Source organism: Eschscholzia californica, unplaced genomic scaffold (genome assembly GCF_041429995.1).
Source record: "Eschscholzia californica isolate CP2 unplaced genomic scaffold, dmEscCali1.0.p SCAF_6, whole genome shotgun sequence".
In the NCBI taxonomy this organism is placed as follows: domain Eukaryota; kingdom Viridiplantae; phylum Streptophyta; class Magnoliopsida; order Ranunculales; family Papaveraceae; genus Eschscholzia; species Eschscholzia californica.
The window spans coordinates 3,945,310-3,967,032 of NW_028238483.1; the positions used below are offsets into that span (position 1 = coordinate 3,945,310).

At 35.6% G+C, this 21,723-nt stretch overlaps 1 protein-coding gene across 3 annotated transcripts in view; it reads left to right on the plus strand.

The window, feature by feature from the left end:
* The first annotated feature begins 20,586 nt into the window (after positions 1-20,586).
* The window catches only part of ISA3 (isoamylase 3), a 40,235-nt gene continuing 39,098 nt past the window's right edge, over positions 20,587-21,723 (plus strand). Inside the window, exons 1-4 of one of the 3 annotated variants that reach the window (XM_086646276.1) lie at positions 20,587-20,814; positions 20,906-20,977; positions 21,063-21,120; positions 21,486-21,554. In XM_086646276.1, the coding sequence (XP_086502402.1) occupies positions 20,973-20,977; positions 21,063-21,120; positions 21,486-21,554 (132 nt within the window). In that variant the 5' untranslated portion in view covers positions 20,587-20,814; positions 20,906-20,972. Of the gene's footprint in view, positions 20,978-21,062; positions 21,121-21,480; positions 21,555-21,723 lie in introns of all 3 variants that reach the window. The other 2 variants (XM_086646277.1, XM_086646275.1) reach the window with 2 other exon arrangements.

Consider the following 21,723-nt stretch of genomic DNA (forward strand, 5'->3'; position numbering starts at 1 on the left):
ATTAAGTGCAAAAAAGAAAGTTGCACTAATATCTAGTTGAAAAGAAAGTATCCCTAAATTCCCCTTTGGAAAAAGAAAAAGAAAGAGGAACTCATTGACATTCAAATAAAATATTTTATCCAAGGGTATAAACAAGTCAATTAATTCACGACCTTTAAATTAAAAAAGTTTGAAAAACAATATAAAAAAAAACAAATATCTAAGACGGACTTTTGGAAATTAGCTCGAAAGCATTTTAAAAATGGCAAAAATGTCAATACAATTGCTAAATATATGTTTATGTCTAGGTATTCTAAAGTTGTTCATAAAAAAAAAGGTCTTCTAAAGTGGGCAGGCAACCAGAATGTAGTTTTGGTTGTTTGGCACCAACCTGGGTTATATTCAAGTATTTATACAATATGAAATACATACCTCACAACCAACAATGGAAAATAAAAATGTTCATATATGAATCAACCTGCAAAAATGTGAACCGAAAGATAACTAAATATATATTCGACCAAATAAACAAATAAAAACCTCAACAATTGATTTTTATTTTGCAATACAATAAGAGTAGATTGCAATAAACACCGAAGTTATAGAAATAAAAATAAGAAAAGATGTGAAACAAAATAAATAGAAGAAAATATGAATCAGCACAGACCTAGAAATATAATCTATTAAAGGCATCTTCAAACACATTTGAAATAGAAAATAAGGTAATCAAATCGATAGCCAGGAGGAGAAGTGCAAGCACAAATTTGCAGACTCGCTGCTGGAGTCTCATGACCAATCCTCAAAGGTCAGGGAAGAAGGGGACAAAGAATAGTCTTGCTTGGTTGATTGTCTCATTACAGAAGAAGTACCTTGGTGTCTAGTTCATGCTACTACTACTTAGTTTAGTTTATTATGATTAAGAAGTTCAAGGTTTGAAGTTTGTATTAACTGATAAGAAAAATAACCTAATTAACTTGTTCAGGAATATGAAGATAAGCAATGCGAAAGTAAAAGTAGAGACACCAAGATTATTTAACGTGACAAAAAACCCTCCAAGATAGAAGGTAAAAACCACGGGACCTAGTCCAGAAATCTTCCACTATAATTAAATAATGGGTTACACAATTCTTCACCAAACCTATGGTGGATAAACCAATTGTTCAAGATGTGTAGAAACACTCTTGGATAACAATTCTTCCCTAAACAAATAGAGGATTAACCAATTCTTCAAGATGTGTAGAAACAATCTTGAATAACAACTCTTCATCAAAACTATGGTGGATAAACTGAACAAAGAAACAAAGAAATAGAAATCTCTTACTCCTTAGGATTTGAACAAATCCTAGATAACTAAAGGCCGAAGAAGATAACCACAAACTTAATTGCTTCACAAGATTAATAATCTTCTTTTCTCCAGACTAATATTCTCCTCTTTCAATCTCTCTTGAAAGAACCACTTCAGAAATCTCTCTTTCTCTGACTTCTCTTTGTTCTGGAAGTTGTTGTGAATAATCTCTTCCCTTTCATTCCCTTTTATAATGGTAAATAGGGAGGTTTACCAATAGAAATAGGAATTCCTTTTTAGGCTTGAAAAATAGAAGTTTCTATTTTTTCCCCAAACAAGGAATAAGGGAAATCCTATTCCAACTAGGAGTCCTTTTATTATAAGGAGGGACCCCAACATTAACTGTTTATCTTTTGCTAGAACTTTCAGAGACTGGTGACAGTCTATATTTTGTGGTCTTTAAGAGACTTGATTAGTAACTAATATAAGATAGTTACTTTTGGATGCTATACTTTGCTGGTTTTTAATACTTAGTTAACTCACTGTTTATACATTTCATATCTTGATATATATGCTTGCTAGATTATAACGCGGTATTAGTCAAATTAATCAAGAAGCAGATGGCTTAGACTTTTGGTTGAGTTTCATCTCTGGTACTGGTCATCTTATTTCTAGGTGTAGGTAGAAGACATATAATGTCTCTTAGCTTATGTTACAGATTGAGAGTTTGCTTATATACTGTTAGTCTCCTTTGAGGTGAGTGCCCTAATAGTAGCATAATCTGTTTGAGCCTAAGCTACAGTGGTCTTCAGACTTCCCTCTCTATTAAAAGAGGTGCTTCTAGACTTACCCATCAAGATAAACTCTAGATAGACCGATCTTCTTGCGGGCCTAGCTAGGGGAGTGCCCCTATCAAAATGAAAACAAACCCTAGCAAAAGCCCAATCATACTTAGCTGGAACGTTAGAGGCACATCCTCCTATATCACTAAAAAGCACTTGATGACAATGATAACGAAACACAATCCGGACTTCATCTTTCTTTCCGAGACAAAAAATAAATCTTATAACATCCAAAAACAAATAAAAATTAGCAAATACTATAACAATCACTTTGTTGAACCTATCAGCAAATCGGGTGGTTTAGTGTTATACTGAAAACACCATTTCAATGTTCTCGGATAACCACATCATTCATGTGGAGGTAGCTAACCCCCAGAACAATAGTAATTATTATATCTCGGGTTTCTCTGGCTGCCCATATTAGAAAAACAAGATGAAGCCTTGGAAAAGCTTATACAAGCTAAAAGTGGAGGACAAAGCGCCTTGGATAGTCATAGGAGATCTCAACAGCATCCTTGAAAATCAAGAAAAAATCGGTGGTTCACATTCTAATACCTCTTATCTTCCAAAAATCCTTACCATCATTAGCCAGCTAGAACTGCTAGACATGGGTTTTCTGGGTAACCCTTTTACTTGGAGAAATAAGCATTCAAGAGAGATTGGATAGAGCCTTATCCAACACCACTTGGCTTCAGATGATCCAATTCTCAGGAATCACACATCTGGATTCGGTAGGTTCAGATCACCTACCTATTCTCCTCTCTGATAACAATCAGCAGCATAATAAACCGAAACCTTTCAAATTCATCAGAACTTGGATGTCGCACCCAAATTGCCATGAATTCATCGCGGCAAACTGGACCAGTAACACTAACATCCAACCTAAACTTAGGACCCTTAGCAAACAACTTACAAATTGGAATAAGAAGGTATTTGGTATCATAGAGAAGAACATAGATAACATCATCAAGACTATCCAAAAGACTAGTAATAAAGAAGAAAGAACACAACTCCACAAGCAGCTCGAAGAACTATACGGACAATAGGAAAATCAGTGGAAAGAAAAATCTCGTAACAATTTTATTTCGGTGGGAGACAAGAATACAAAATACTTCCACTCGCAAGTAGGGGTGGGAAAAAGATCCGGAAGACCGCTATCCGACCGAGATAAAAAGTGTCCATGGACACCCGATGGTCATAACGGTCAGTGTCCGACCGGCCCGAAAGAATTGGCGGACGGTCACGGTCAAAATTCTATGTCGAAGGACCGACCGCTGACCGACCGGTACGAGTGACCGAATAGGTTGACCGACTAAACTGTCCTCATTTTTAGAATGTGACCGTTGAATTTTATAGACATATGAATATATGATGATCGTTGACTATAGTCATATAGTCCTCTGGAAGACCAAACATTAGTGCATGGCTTAATTATATCTTGTCAAATGATGATCCACTGTGTTTTTTCTTTTTTATATTTACTTTTGATTTCTTGGCTAAACATCTTCATCTGTAAGTAATTTTGTTTGTGGTAATAAAAATAAAGTTCTGAATTAAGTAAATTTATTGGAAAGTCCGGACCGAGACCGTCCGGTGTCCGACTGGACCGGTAAAATAAACGGTCTTGGACGGTCAATGAACAAAGAATTCTTGAGAGTGACCGTCCGAGTCCGCCCGAGTAAATAGGTGGTCACAAACAGTTTATGTCCGAGTCGACCGGTTCGATGAAGTTAGAGTCCGATACCGACCGGTCCGGACCGATTCCCACCCCTACTCGCAAGCCATCCAACGGAACAGAACCAACAATATCTTGGTTATCAAAGACAATAATGGCGAGTGGCAAGAGGATCATAGCAACATACAAGAGGCATTTACCTCCCACCTTCTAAATATTAGCACCTCCAGTAACACCACACCTGACCCCAAAATTCTCAACCTTTTCCAGAATTCCATCACCCAAGAGCAGAATAATGATTTAACGAGTATCCTTAACAACGAGGAAATCAACCAAGCAATAAAAGAGCTAAAGACAAATGCTGCTCCAGGACCGGATGCCTACCCCCCCTCTTCTTCCAATCTAATTGGGACACGGTGAGTCCAGACATCCACAACCTGATCAAGAATTTTTTCAGTACAGCATACCTGCCTCTGGAAGTAAATCACACTCACATATGCCTAATCCCCAAAACCTCCTCCCCCCAAACCCCAACAGATTTTAGACCTATTAGCCTTCTGAACACTACCTACAAAATTATAACATCATTAGCCCTTTCCAAGCGGTCTATATCCCTGGTAGACAGATTACAGACAATATTATCATTGGGCAAGAAATCATCCACTCCCTTAAAACAATGAAAGGTGCAACAGGTTACTTTGGGCTCAAACTAGATATGTCTAAGGCATTCGTTCGAATTGAATGGAACTACTTAAAAGACATTATGACCAAGTTAGGCTATTCAGAGCACTGGATTCAGATGATCTCTAACGGCATATCCACAGCTTCCATGGCAGTTCTTATTAACGAGCGCCCGAGACAGACTTTCTATCCAACTAGGGGAATCAGGCAAGGAGATCCGCTTTCTCCCTTCCTTTTCACTATTGCATGGAAGGTTTGAGTCGTCTTATACTTACAAACCAAGGAATTGATCATTTCAAGGGATTCCCAACTAATAACCCAGACCTTACAATATCGCACCTCCTCTTCGCTGATGACTGCATTATTTTCGGGCGAAACTCTCTTGATAATATCAACATACTTAAAGATATCCTGAAGACTTTTTGCAATGCGTCGGGACAAGTGATTAACTACAACAAATCCAACATCTTCTACTCGAAGAAATCTCATCCTAAATTTAAGCGTATCATTATGAGATCCCTAAAAGTCAAGTACGCTTCCACCTCGGAAAAATACCTCGGAGCACAACTTTTCATCGGAGCTCAAAAAACCAAAGTTTTCAAAGACATTGTTCAGCAGATAAAATCCAAACTCGAGAAATGGAATAACACCTTCATTTCTCAAGCAGGGCGCGCTGTGGTCATCTCGGCAATAGCAGCGGCCGTACCACGAAACCAAATGCAATGCTTTGTCATTCCGAAAGGCATAAGCAAAAGCATTAAGACCATACAACGGTCTTTCTGGTGGGGTAAGTCTAAAGGTGTTTGCACTAAATCTTGGGCTACTATATGCATCCCAAAGAAAATGGGAGGCCTAGGTATCCATCAACCTGAGCTCGACAACACCGCTATGTTAAGTAAACTAGCGTGGAGAATTAAAACTGAACCTAATGCTATGTGGGTTCAATTTCTCAAAGCCAAGTATTACCCTCACTCGCACAATCCAGGCCCGGCTAAAGCCTCACATTCCTGGAACTGGAAAACAATCAGAAAGCACCTTAGTACTATCAATGATTTCACGACATGGGAGGTACACAATGGAAAAGATATTGACATCTGGAAAGACAACTGGATCCCCGCTATACACAACCCAACAAACAATAGCAACAACTCTACTCTCACTAAGGTAGCTCAACTCATAGAAAACAACAAATGGAATGAAAAGAAGCTTTTCACCACCTTCGATGCAGCAACTATCAACTTAATCAAATCTATTCCACTTCCTAGTAATGGAAAAGACCAAAGAAAATGGATGCTAACTAACTCGGGAAATTTCACAATGAAATCGATGTACAACTATCTTTGCAGTAGTATGAGCACCCCTCTCCCCAACAATTATGATTGGAACTTCATCTGGCACATTCCTACTGTACCTCGGATCCAACTTTTCCTTTGGAAAGTTTGCTCCAAAGCTCTTCCAGTTCGATAAAAAATAGGAAAATACATCAATAACAATATGAACTACCCAAACTGTAATGAAATCGAATCTATAGAACATGCATTGCTTTACTGCCCTTTGGTAAAAAACATATGGTTCTATTTTAATATTATAGCGGAGAACATCCCCGCTGTGGCGGATTGGATTTTCTCTTGGCAAAATACCCAGATGAGAACAAAACAGAAAACAATACTCATTACGCCACTATCTTGTGGATTATTTGGAAAACCCGGTGTGATCACTACTTCCAGCATGAAATCAACAACTTAGGTAAGATCATAAATATGATATTGACCTTTCCTGAATCGCAAAATAAATCAAAACGAATTAAACAAAAAACCATAGAACAATGGGCAACCGCCAAAACAGAACTACATGAAAATAAATGTTGATGCTTCCTTTACAAATAATCAATCGATAGCTGGAATTAGTCTTATTGTTCACAACCCAGAATCGAAATTCATAGCAACACACATATCTACCATTAGATGCAGAAACAGTGAATAAATTGAAGCGATAGCAATTCTTAATTGCCCAATTTGGGCAGAATCTTAAAACTTCCGGAATATAATACTGGAAAATGATAATATAAATGTAATAAAAAACATCCTAGATAAAAACACATGACGTACAACGACAATTCAAATTCATACAGAAAATAAAGGAAATCAAAAGTAGATTTGAAACAGTCAATTTAAATACACCAGCAGGAAACTCAACACTCAAGCAGACGCGCTAGCTAAATGGGCAAGGAAGAAGAACAGAACCAAGACTTGGAAGAACGTACCTTACTTTCTAGTTAAAATGTACTGTAATAATATTTTCATTCCATGTAATGACTCTTAGTCGGTTTATATATGAATACATTTCAACAAAAAATAAAAATAAAATCAAGTTACTTTACTATATATTTAATCCATCATCAACGAGCAATAATAGACTCCTAGATAAACAATTGAAAATGGGAACCAGATAGAATAAAATTACTTACCTTGTTATTCTTTATATTTCAACACCTCGAAGAGGTATAAAAGTAACTCCTACTTGCAGTAGCTAAAGATGGTTGGAATAGAGGGAGGTTCTTCTTTCTCACCCTTCTGTTTTAAGCCTCTTCCACCTGCTCTGTCTCTCTCTCTCTCTGTCGGGTAGGTAAAGAGAGTTAAGAGGATGGCGTGTTAGGCTGACTCCCTGTTCTCTCAATGTTAGTTTCTTATTTCCAATATTTCCCAAAGAATGTCGTGAGAGAGGGGTTGGAACTTTTGGGTGGTAATTTTAGACCCAAATTTGAAGATGATGAGTATGAATTTTTTTGAGAACTTAAATAACATATTGTTTTCGACTTCAAAAAGAAGGGAATGGTTCAAATTAAGAAGCTACACGCCACAACGGATACTGAAACATTACATTCAAACGAAAAACATCAATGATCAAACATTACCTTGCAAATGAAATTGTGAATAAAGCAAAAAGGCGTGTTCCCGTTGGATTCAACAACACTGATGTTTCAATTCCCTAAGAGCAATCCTTGTCCATATTTGTACCTAACCCATCTGCAAATATAAAAGAGAACAAGAAAATAGTGATATTAACTCCAAATAAGGAAATATAAGAATACCCTGGTAAGAGGAAACGAAGAAAATGAATTCAATGATTACTTAAATTTATTAAAGGTGGAGCACACATGAAGGGAGTTGGTGCTTAGGTACATAACCACCTATAGTTAGGGAAATAAAAAAATTACAAAGAGAAGAAATGCTTTTCCCTAAATATAAGAAGTTATCTATGATTGTGAAACACAAAGAGTTAAAGCAAGAAACAAAATAAAGAAGCAAACAAATAAAAGGATTGGAACAAAGAAAATAATGAAGCACGCGAAGTTAATTACTAGCAGATTCGTATAAGTTGATAAAATAAGATGGAATTGAACCTTTACCTACAAAGAGAAAGAAGATTAGCTATTTGAAAAATATGTAATTATGTAAGATGATAAAAATTACATTGAAGAATTTGAGCTTAGTGGAAACCCCTACTAGACATTTATCTATAAAGGGAAGTTCAATGTTTTTTTCAATCTAACATAATTCGTTGTTCGCATTCTAGTACTTCAAATGTAGTTTCATAAACCTCTAAGAGAAGAGGTGGAAGCAATACCTATAACAAAATGAACAGTTGCACTGCACTTGGGATCCCAACATCAATAACACAAGTATGTTGTGGAGAAAAGGAAGAGTTAGAAAGAAAAAAAAATTGCATAAAAGTAATTACAGATTGGGGCACGAGGTAAAAAAAAATTGGTAATAATAACTCATTGTGAAAAGGAAACTTCAGTGGAATAAATTTGCATGCAACAGTTGTATTATCAGCATCGTTTTCCTCTATAAGCGGATGGTAGAATTGAGAGTGAGTTATATAAGGATGCCCACAAAAACAAGGTAATTATGACATTTCTTCTACACAATTGAAGGATGTGAAAGTAATGAACATTCTACGCACTTTGACAATCTTCATTATGTGATCAAATTTGAATTCTAACAGATAAATTGCCTCTGGTTATGTAGCAATGTTGGCCATCATTTCTGTCGTGTCCATAACAATGACGAGGACTCCACATATTAAAACAGAAAGAGAAACATGAGGCTGCATGATTCTTTTTTTTCAAGTTTATTGTGTCCAAATAGTTAGAGTCGCTCTAAACTGTATCATAATTCAGCCCTTCTTGGGTGCATATAAGATTTGAAATACTTCTTCAAATGGTATGTATTTCTGGAAAAGATAAACGTAGATAATTTATACCGAGGAAAAAAGAAGCTGAGATAACCATTAATGAAGAATAAGAATCAAAGTTGTATCTATAGTAGTAAAAAACAAACAATCAAAAACCTTAATTTAACCCCAAATAATCATAACCCAGACCACCAAAATCTAGAGAGAGATAAATACCAGTGCAGCTCTAGACTTTATCAGCTAAGAAGAAGACACCATTTTGCCATGATCGGACCTGTTGGCGACTGTCATCATCTTCTGAGACTTACATATACCATATATATAAACATTAAATAGAGATTATAGAAAAGTAAGAATAAAATCTCATGAATTTTGTTCATTCAGAGAAAATAAATAAAGTTAAGATTAGTGAGACTAAAAACATCACAATTTTTAATCCAAAATTGTGATATTTGAACTACAATTATAATACTTCAAAATCAATCAAAACTACATATTTCAATTTTTTGAATTGCTTGATGCAAAGATTTTTCCGTGCTTCTTTTGATAAATTTCTTATAAGGAAAAAACAATTACATAAGCAAAAAAGAAATTAAAAAGGAACTAACCTAAACAATTGATACTTCAAACCTCTATGAAACATTTTCTCAAACAGTTTATGTCTAGATAAAGTGTAGTGGTCAAAATCCAATTAACTTGCAGAATTTTAATACTTTGAGACATAAATTCAAGTTGAAGATCCGTTCTTTCCCATGGGAAATGAGAAAAGCAAAAAACTTACGAGTTTGTTTGCAAATAATCAAATCTTTGACAATCTTCTGATATTCAAATTCTCAATATATCTTCTCTCTTTGTGTAACCAAATTTTAGAAATCTCTTGTTTATCAGGACTATTAATTATTTGTTACTGCAAACAATGAAATCAAACAAATTAGATTCAAATGCAAATAGATTAATAAAAAAACTCTTTTATTTGAACTACAAATAGTTTTTATCAATCTATATAGTAAAACAGAAGGGAAAACGATGACTGAGACAAACATCCTTTTTTAATAAAAGATATTGTTTAGAAGCCCTTCTCAAAATTTAAAGTATAGTCCTTATTATAAATAAAATAACTAATTTGAAGAAAAAAATAACCGTGTCTTTAGTGAAAAATAACTAATTTATGGAAAAAGGAAACAAAAGATATTTAAAGGGTTAAAAAAAGAAATTAAAATCTCTCTCAATAAAATAATAACTAATTTAAGAAAAGGAGACAAAATAAAATAAGGGAAAATGATTGTATAGGTCAAAATATTATTTATAATGACTAAAAAATCAAGTATCTTTTTCTATTCATCAAAATGTGCCAAAATATTATAAGTAATGAGACAAAGAGTTCAAAATAATATAGATAATTATCAATCAGGTCATTTATATTTTTTTCCCTTCCGTAACTACCCTTTCCTACGTAAAGTCACCCTCTCTCTCTCTCTCTAAAAAAAAACTTGATATATGTTTTTTTTTGTTTTTCTTCTTCACAAATCTTCTTCGTCTAGGTTCTTCCTCTTCATCAAAATCAAGCAAAACCTAACTTCAATTATCTTCAATTTTCTCTTAAGAACTGCTTGCATCACCAAATCCCTAACTAATTTTCTAGAGAGAAAAAGAAAAGAAAGATCAGGTGGATGTCATCATCATCATCCTGTTCGACCATTGTTATCGGCGGCGTTTCAGGTGTTAGTGGTGATGGCGCCACCCAGTTTGATCCAGGATACACAATCCCTCCATCTTTCATGAATTCATTTCGTGTGTTCTGCTGTAGCTGAACGACTAGCTAGACTTGTTCGTCCTGGTCAGCGTTTTGATTCTCGTCAGTTCTTCAATCTTTGTATCACTTTAGCCAGGTAAGTTATATAATCCCTTTTTCCCTCTCTCTCTCTCTCTCTAAAACTGTTACTTATTTGATCTAGATGGAAAAAATTGTTTAGTAGAGAAAAATTAGGGTTCTTAGTGAAGTTGTACTGGATGAGATTGAAATGATCTTCAAATCCCATCACGAAATTAACATGGATTCTTATAAAGTTTGCAACTTTATCTTATAAAGAGTAGCTTACCTTGTTTTCTACTGATTATTGTCTATTTACTTGTCAAATCCTCATATTAGTTTTTGGAGCATTAGAAGAGGATATGGGTGCTTATTTTGTGAAGTTATGTTTTTTTTGTTCTTCCCCAAATATCAATCAAGTTGGAGATATGTCAAGTGATGCATTATTCATTCTTCTTGTCGACAAAGATGCCGTTTATATGAAATTAGTTGAAGATCGATTTTAAAATCGATTTCCTTGTATTATAATAACAACAAAAGGGCAACCTGGTGTACCTACAAGATTGGTATTAAAAGAAGATGAAGAATGAATAGAAATTACCAGTTCTTGCACTTGTTGATAGTGATCCATATGGGTTGAAAATTTTATTTGTTTATGGGGGTGGATCAAAAAATATGTCTTATGATAGTGCTAATTTGACAACACCACATATGAAGTGGTTGGGAGTTAGACCAAGTGATTTGGATAAGTATAAAATTTCTCAACAATGTAGATTAATTGATGAGCATTTGCCCAATTTGGAGAAGATGAGCATTTGCTCAATTTTAGGCTGAAACTTTTTTATTTCTATAAGCTTAATTGATGAAAGAAGAGAAATGAAAAGTTATGTTGTCAAAGTATATGTCTTTTAGATTTTATTCAAATAAATATTGTGCAAACACATGTTTGCATTTTACATTATACAAACACATGTTTGCGTAACAGATAGTTGCAAACACGTTTGCGTAACAGATAGTTGCAAACACGTTTGCGTAACAGATAGTTGCAAACACGTTTGCGTAACAGATAGTTGCAAACACGTTTGCGTAACAGATAGTTGCAAACACGTTTGCGTAACAGATAGTTGCAAACACGTTTGCGTAACAGATTGTTGCAAACACGTTTGCGTAACAGATTGTTGCAAACACGTTTGCGTAACAGATTGTTGCAACACGCCGTTTTTTCTGGATTTTTTTTTTGAAAAAAAGTATGGAAAGTGGATCTTGTTAGAAAGCTAATGAGAAATCATTTCTAAATATATAATTTTTATAGAAATCCGACATCTCAAACAAAAGTTATATCGATTTAAAGTTTAAAAAAATAAAAGAATTTAGTTACACAAAATGACAAAAAGGGGTATTTTAGTATTTGCACACTTTTTGACCTGAATAATAATTTTCAAATGTTTTGTGTTTTTCTACTTATTTTCAATATTATTTTGACCTTTCTAGAAATTACCTCATAAAATAATACCAAAAAATTAGGGTATCTAGAACATAACAACATTAAACATGGAAAGTCGGGTGAAATTAAGATTAGAATTTTGTCACATTTGTGTCCGTACCCTGGGGCACGGGATATACCCCAGTAAGCATATAAAACAGAGTTAAGGAGTTGTAGGATTATTCTCCATGATTGATTGAACCCTTAATACATTGATTTCTACTTCGAACGACATGAACCCATATTTTAGGGATTGTTCGAACTATATGAAAAACCAACCCATCAAAACTCAAAATAGTAACCAATGACTCTTTGATTTCACTTATATAATCAATTCCATAGATAATAGTAAAACAGAAAACAAAAACCTAGACCAGAAAAAACAATTTGACATTGAAAATTGATGAGTTAAAAGCCAATCTTACCCTCAATGTTGGCAAAGACATGAGAGAGAATGGAGAGAGCCAAACGACTGAAGATGATGAGAATCTATTTCATTGGGTGTGTTGCAGGGAGAAAGAAGAGAATAAAGTCATGAGAGGTAAAAGGGAAATGGAGGGTTTGGTAGCTAAACGGACATTAGAGCATGGATAGTCAGATTCAAGTCTTGGAAAAGAAAATGGATGGCTAGATTTGTTTTTGTACCGTGGTTGTCCTAGTCACCAAAAAACTGCCAAGTCAGATTAATGAAAACTGCCAAGTCAGATTAATGTATATTAATTTTGTCCTAGTCATATTGAAAATCTATTAATTTTGTCCTAGTCACACTGCCAAGTCAGATTAATGTATATTAATTTTATCCTAGTCATATTGATTTGTTTTGTAATAGAGATAACAAATGATTAAAGTGTCCGAATTAAGATTATTGATCGTCAACTCGACACTAAACGAATAATGAGGTCTACGAAAATCATGGATATAGATAGTTGACAAAAGAGAAGAATTGAAGAGTAAATATTTTGATAATTGACAATATCAAATTTTCACATTCTTTGTTTGTAAATCTTGTAGCATTTGTGTAGTTGGTCAATACTATCATTGTGGAAGTATTTCTCGTCGATCTGCCATGCTTATAAATTTTCAACTACCTTTGGGGACTCAGATTCTTCTAAGATAGTTGGAAGTCTTGTTACTCTGATCTTCTCCATCTCTACTTTTAGTTGTTTTATCAAAGTCTTGGTTCTCCAGCAACTGGTCCAATTCGTCTGAGTCCTCAAATTCGGACGCTGACGAATTTTCGAGCTCAATCTTGAGATTTATCCTCATAACTCAATGGGCAATCTTCCATTTCTTCAATAAATTCTTCTAATTGTTGTTCTAATTCATTTTCAAAAAGAATTCTCTTTTTTGTAACACTTGAATTTTATAAAACTATCCCTTTAAAACTAAAGAACTTTTGAAGTGTTCATTCAATTTAATCTCCACTGTTCTCGAGTTGTCTTCGGAACTCGAAGCTTCAAAATCCTCATAAATTAATATCTTCATCTTGTTCTAGAATGGGTGATTCTATTTTCGAAATATTTTTCCAATAAAATCTCTTCCTAATTCGAATCCAATATATGATTCATATATGAAAGCTTGTTACTCCCTCCGTCCCAAAATGAATGACCTATTTTGAAAACCCAACTTTGCAAGGGAACAACATTAATTAGAGTTCGACTTTAAAAAATAATGTGCTTTTTCTAATTATACCCTCAGTAACTTTCTTACAAAACAAAGAAAAAGTTCAACTTACTTTTAAATAAAGTTGTCATTAAATTTATAGTAATGGGTATTATTGGAAAGAGCGAAAAGTTATTTTCTTTATTTTAAAAAATGGGACGGCCCAAAAAAGAAATGGGTTATTTTCCAAATGGCCCCCAACTTTGTGACCAGCTTCCTGCCTAGCCCCCTAGATTAGCAAAAATACCCATATGACCCCCTTTTTAAGATTCCGTTATAACACCGTTAACCAGTCAACATTTCTCTCTCCTCCATCTCATAACCTGTTATTTCCTCTTTCTGTGATAAGACTGATACAACCCCAGCTTCCGACTGCGTTGGATCTTATCAAAGTTATTATTATATTGTCAATGTTTCCATATTGGACAGAAAGAAATAGATTGATAAATAATATAACCAATTAGTGATGTCAAATCTAAGAATAATAACAATTAAAGAGATAGAGATAGAGGGAGAGATCACAAAACTTAGAATCATCAAATATATGTAGATCCTTTGTTCCTATCTCTATTAATCGAAACCTCCTAATTCGATTTTCTGTACTTCTATGTCTAAAATGAAAACTGTAAAAATTGATTGTTCAAAAATTTATTAGTATAGCTAGCTTTAACAATCCATTATACATAGGCTAAATAAAGTCAATTGATTATACATAAAACCAAATATTAATTGACCAAAAATAACTAATCTACTATAATAGAAAGTTTCTTTATCAATTAAAAATAATACAACTAAATGAAGTTAGAAGAAGAAAGCCCCAATGGAATCAGTAGGTACAATAGATATCTTAAGAAAGCCCTAAAATCTATTATAAACAAAGTTAGAAGAAGAAAACCCTACAACAATAAGTACCTTGAGAAATCAGTAGCTACAATTATCAATTTCAAAGCCTAAATGGAAAAGAACGATATCAAATTTTAAACCCCAAAACATAAAAGAACGATATCAATACTTACATTGACTTTATACAACTTTCCTTCATCTAACATCTTTAAATTTCAGAAAACTTACTTGTTTCATAGTGAGAATGCTATGAGATAAGAAAGTGAGAAAAAACTTTTTTAACTAAGGAGAAGAAACGCCACATTTAATCATATGTCTTTGTTTCTATTGCATTCTATCTCATCGTATCACATTCTGTTCTGCGATATTTGAGAATGACCGTCAATATCTCGGTGTAGATCCGGGATAATCCTTTGTTTCATAGCCTGGGGCTATTTACAACTAGCCAATTAAGAATTCTCAGATGTACTAGTACTAGCAGTGCACCAAAAATGCAGTCATCGATTCTCCCGAGAGGCCACAGTACCGCGAGCAAACATATTAATGATGAGTAACACATTTTTGCTATGCTACTAATACTTGTACCTGCTCTGCTATTCAACCCAAACTTGTCTGAAGAAGAGTTGCGGGGAGTAAAACACAAAAATATGGTGATTCGGGTCGGGCATACTATATTTCATGATGGAATTATTCGCGAGAAATAATAAATAAAAAGAAAAAGTTAGACAATTCCATTTCGATAAAAGACGCACACCCAAGTTCCATAGCTTTGGGTCCACTATCCCGACATTATTTTCCTACCCCAGAGGTAAAGGAAAGGTCCTTCCCTTTTGGGCCAGTTGTGGGCGAGGAGGGATTCGAACCCCCGTCACCGTGGTTCGTAGCCACGTGCTCTAATCCTCTAGGCAACATGCCCCAACCCGTCTCCACTGGATCTGTCCCTGGGAGTACCCTCAAAAGGAACCTTTCCTCTCCTCAGCCATTTCGGGTTAAGAAGATGTGAAAACGCCTTTCTCTCTATAATCTATAACCATACGAAGGGTGCCTTTCGAGGTGTGAAGTGGGAGAGAAGGGATGTCATAATTGGGGTTTTGAATAAGACGACCTTTTCATTTTTTCATATTGAATAAGTACTAAGAATGAAAGGTGTTAAGCTTTTTATCATCCTGGCATCGAGCTATTTTTCCGCAGGACCTCCCCTACAGTATCGTCACCGCAGTAGAGTTTAACCACCAAGTTCGGGATGAATTGGTGTGGTTCCTCTAAGCCTAGGACACCAGAATATCGAACCATGAACGAAGAAAGGCATGAGAGAAAAGCATACTGGTTGGTGACTGTGAGGCCCCAATTCTTGACTAGAGGGGACACCAAAGGCCTCTGCCTTATGTTGAAAAAGGCGGCAACGGGGACTAGTCGCCAAACCCAAGACTAGGAGTAGTCGTTAATAGTCGTATTTAGGCGGGACTAGTCGTATAATATTAATATATAATGTTTTTTTATATGTAATTATATATGCATAAATATAAACATTTGAGATCAATATGATAAGAAATCTTACCTTGATAGAGGTGAATGGAGGTTCTTCCAAATTTTCCAAGTGTAGACACAATTTTTCCTGAAAAAAAAAGACTTCATTCAATATTCGATTCAGTAGCTCAATATTTACTTCACCTTTGCAAATTCATGTAAAGAAAAAATACGGTAGCTATCCAATTTTACAGCATTGAAAGAAATCCCAGCCTCATTTGCCCAAATGGCATATTTCTTCCAAGACTTGTGCATCAACTCTATTTTATGAGGATTGTTTCTATCTAGAGTGTCTTGTTTCATTTTCTTAGGATCAGCTCTCAAATAAGCATCCATAGAACCTCTAACATTGCTTGCTCTCTTCTGACTTTTTCCTTTAGCATTAACAGTATTTTGATTCCTTCACCAATACTTCACCCTCATCTTCGACATCTTCATCATATCCCTCATCATCATCATCACCCAAAACATCATGGTTTCAAATGATATTACTAATTCTAGCCTTTTCAATTTTTTTCTTTCCATAGTTATCCAGTTGTTCTTGGATTTTCTTCTTTATCTCAATAGTAACTTTACCACATGGTAAAGTATTTCCTTTCTTGCCAACAAGATGTTCCTTAAGTCTATAGATTTCCCCTAACAACTTCTTCTCACATAACTTACACCATACCAAATTTTTGTCATTAACATTCCTACATTCTCCCCATTCCCATGTTATGTCTGTGGAATTTCTTTTCACCGGAGCAACACTACTAGCACCAGCAGATCCAGTACTCGCAGAATTCATCGCTTAAGGACTTTACTGTTTCAAATTAACCAAAATCAATTCATTAAGAGTATAATATCACCAAAAATCAGATTATAAACCATAAAATAAGTTAATTATGAGTATAATATCAACAAAAATCATACTATAAACCATAAAATCAGTTCATTACGAGTATAATATCAACCTTAAACCCTAAAATAACCTCATTATGAGTATAAAACAGTACAAATCATACCTTAAACCCTAAAATATCAACCTTAAACCCTAAAATAACCCCATTATAAGTATAAAACACTAAAAATCAAACCCTAAACCCTAAAATCAGTCCATATTATGAGTATAAATCACTATAAATTAACCATAACAAGTCAAACCTAATTGTTATAAACATTAATGAAGTATAACAACTCAAACTTAACATTAAAATCAATTTATATAGAAAAAAAACTCAACTAATGATTTCTAGAGAGAGAAAGAGTTGTAAAAAGAAAAAATGGAGAAGATAGAGAGAGAAACTTACTTGGAATCAAGTTTGGAGAAGAAGATAGCTTGAAAAAATAATTCAATGATGCTTGATTGGTGTTTGGAGAAGAGGGAAGAAGATAGCTTGAAAAAATACTTCAATGATGCTTGATTGGTGTTTGGAGAAGAGGGAAGAAGATAAGATGGAAGGAACTCTAGACTTTCTCGATTTGAAGAATGTAAAAGAAAAAAAAACAGACCTGCTACTATTAAGCCCGACTGGCCCAACTAGTCGACCCGACCCTAGTCGGGCCGAGTCGGGGCTTTATTGATAATAAGTCCCGACTAGGGATCTGGTCTCTAGTCGATGTGCCACAATGCCGACTGGGGACTAGTCTAGGACTAGTCCCGACTTTTTCAACATAGCCTCTGCCCTTCTATCCCTTGGATAGATAAAGAGGGAGGGGAGACCTTTTGGTTTTTTCATGTTGTCAAAGAGTTGAATAGTGAAAATAGATGGCGAATGCCTAATCGAATTGATCGGGTCATGTAGGAACAAGGTTCAAGTCTATTGATCTGTTAGGATGCCTCAACTGCATACATCACTGCACTTCCACTTGACACCTATCGTAATGATAAACGGCTCGTCTCGTCGTGACCTTCTCTTGGATTCTCAAAGCTTCTGTCGCTCCATCCCCGCAGGGGCAGAGAACCCGTCGTTGTCTCGACTGTGCTACCAGAGGCTCTGGAGAAGTCAGAATAGGAGAACACTCATCTTGGGGTGGGCTTACTACTTAGATGCTTTCAGCAGTTATCCGCTCCGCACTTGGATACCCAACGTTTACCGTGGGCACGATAACTGGTACACTAGAGGTGTGTCCTTCTCGGTCCTCTCGTACTAGGGAAATGTCCTCTCAATGCTCTAAGTCCCACACCGAATATGGCCCGAACTGTCTCGCGACTTTCTGAACCCAGCTCACGTACCGCTTTAATGGGCGAACAACCCAACCCTTGGAAGATACTACAACCCCAGGTGGCGAAGAGCCGACATCAAGGTGCCAAACCTTCCCGTCGAGGATGAATGAATTTTGGAGAAAGGAAGGTGAAGAGGAAGGGGTTTGGAGCGTTCATAACCGTAAGCCTGAGATTCGGAACATCATTTTTTGTAAGGGAGCCGTATAATAGATTTAATGGGAGGGTGTTTGAAGGTGAATAATCCAAAAGTCAATATTTGAGATCGACGGAGACAAATGATCGTGATTTAATGGCCATAAAATTAAACGGACCCAGATTAAAGATTATAATTAATTATGATTCAGTTTTGATTTGCATTAATTGGACTCACTTGATGATTTATTTTAGTGCTAAATCCAACGGTTGATATTAGTTCTGATTTGAAACAAACGCTAGATTTATCTCTATGGTTGTCCCAGTCAGTACTTTTCAACTATATGTTTGTCACAGTCATCACTTTTCAACCCGTTTTATATAATAGATATAAACGATAATAATAAATTGTTTGGTTCGACTTTTTTTGGTTATCCGTCAAACAAATCCATGGACCGAACCTGCTGATGTCAAAAAATGGCCTTCCGTTATATCAACATGAAACGGGGAGTTGATGCATGACAGCCTCCGTTATGTTGAATGTTCTGTTAAGTCGAACCAGATTCAGCCGAGTGCTTCTGCCTCTGGATCTGGTTCTCTGCTCCTTTACTCCTGCTCCTCGCTCCTGAGCTTAGCTCCTTGTTCCTGCTAGCTACTCCTGTTCGTTTTTCCCAAAGGGGGAAAAACCTGCAAAGGATTCGAAAACCGCTCCGACGCTCAAGACAGTCAGGGTGTTCTTTGCATAAAAGAATGAATATTGATTGATCCTTTTGGGGGCGAGTTGTGAGAACTTAGAGTTTTCTGTGATCTTCTAGGGTTTTGAGATCGTGTCCTTTGAAGGACGATTTGGAGGCCTTTATAGGCTTAAGAGGCGGCGATGATTGCCGTGGAGGGAAGTTTTCTCTTTGTGTTTATCTCGCATCCAGGATAGATGAAAGTTCCTAAGTTCAAGGATCTTTCGTAGATATCCTGTCAATGTGATAGATCTTTGGGGAGAAGTTTCCTCCTTTGGACGCGTGAAGTCCAAACTTCCTTAAACACTTAGAGATCTGTAGCCGACTGAGATCTCTGTGGAGATTATGGGATTAAGTCGGTAGGTTGCTGGTGCATTTTGCCTTCCCAGTTCTGGGCGTAGGACGTCGACCAAACCTACATGGACCCCCCTAATTCCTTTAGAAACCCCATGGCTGATCCGTTCATGCCAAAGGCGTTACATGGCTGGCTTCCTCTAGCTGACCTCCTAGTTAGGGGAGTACGTGACGGACCGTCAAGGGTTCAACTGACCTGCTACCTTAAGTCGGGTTGACCTGATGGACTTCAGGTCTGATATTGACTCTTCAAACGTTAGTCAACGTCTGGACATTTTATGTATCATCAAAACCAACCCCTCAGTTTTGAATTTTTAGTATCCGAACCAATTCGGATAACCATTTGATTGATCCCAAAACCGCCCAAATTTATTTGGATCAGATTGTTTGGTCGGTTTAGATACTAAATGTACACCCCTAATGTTCACCGCCACCACTGTACCACCACTCCAATTATCCACAAAAAATCATAATATAAATAAAATTAAATATCTCCATGAGATAAAAAAAAGAATTAGATTTTGACAACTTAACAACTATATGATCAAACTAACTTAACAACTATATGACTTATAGTCAACACTTGGTTGCCCAAGTGGTTAAAGTGTTGACATGTACTCCAAAGGTCCCCAACGGTCGCGGGTTCGATCCCCATAGGAGGTGAAATCTCTGGATTGTTGAATTTAGGATTATTAGGGCATAAATAATGTAGATGAGCTTTAGGCCATAGTTTAGTTGGGCTTTAGGCCATAGTTTATTTGGGCTTTAGGTCTGTTCTTGTTTAGTCTGACAGTTACCTTGCTTATCACATCTTTGATGTATCAACGCCATTGTAATGACTATCGCACATCGAAGTCGAATTCCTAAAAAAAAATTATTTGACTTATAAGTAACTATTTTGTTAAATATAAATTTAATAATTTTTTACTTCGTTGAAGCAAAAGGACTTCTACTAAAAGTACAATAACTTTTACTTGCCAAACGACACCTAATGGATTAAAGCCAAAATAAAGAAGGAAAAAGTTAAAAGGGCCCAACAAGAATGTTTAAATTTGACCTTTCTAGTCAGCGCATTGAAACACAAAAAAGAACCATCTCGATATTTAAGCAAACTTAGGGGCCAAAAAGAAAATAATCCTAACAAAATGTAGCGGGAAAGAAAAAGAAGGAGATATTCATCCTCCGTGATAAATTGCACGTTGTACTAGAGACTGACACGTGTCCTACACAAGGGCCCTATGACTAACGTATCGTTCACGTGTCGGAGAAGGAACGGAGTCGAGGACGCATCTTCCACTTTCTTGAATGCAGCGAAATTGGGAAAAGCGTGGAGTGAAATAAACTCCCAAAAGTTCCTTTTAGCTGATCTCCCGATTCTCTCTCTCTCTCTACTTTCTTGAGGTTCTTTCTCCTTTTCTTTAATGGATTCTCTACTTTACTCCCACCATCGAGTTAGTAATATTCTTCAATCACCTTTCTGTGATTCGAATAGCATATTTGTTGCTTCCAGTAATGCTGCTACTCGTTCTTCTTCACTTGATGTTTTTCATCTTTCCTCGATGGGGTAAGTTTTAATCCCACATTGGTTTTTGATGAATAATTTGTTCGATTTAGGTTTTATCAACTTTTTTTCATTTGTTGTTTAACAGATTGAGATCAAGTAAAGGTTTGTTTCGTAGTAACAGAACAAGTCTCTTCACTAGCAAGGCATGATTCTTCTTCTAACTTTAGTTCATACTCTTTCTCTCTCTAAAACTCAATTATCTAATTAATGTAGGACCCTATTTTATCCTTTTCCAAATGAATGGACAAAGTTTTTTTTAGATGAATTTGGATTTTAGAAATTGAGATATAAATCCTGGTTAGGTTTTTTTAAGATGATTTTTGGGAAGATGAACCAAGAGAAGTTGATTGCTATTTATTACTAGAAAATTATATCATGGTATTATTATTATTGTTCTAGAAGGTTACATAATTTAATTGCATTTGAAAATTCAAAAGACATTTGTAATTATTTTTCCTTTTCGTTATATAGTATTTGAAAGTTTGATTTGATTCTTGGCATAGGTTAGATAGGTGATTCAATCAACCAAAAGGTTTCAAACGTTTATGATCGTCGTGCTCGCCAGAGTGTGATTGAGGTATTTTATCTTCCAAATTAAGAAGTTACTCGTTTTGCTACATGTTGTGACTTGTGACAATGATTATCTCAAAATGTTACTCTTAGACTCCCGTTTTCAGCTCAGTTGGTAGGGTCTGGCGCTTTTTACCAGGCTCTGCCTCTCATACTTAAAGGAATGGTCTTAGCTA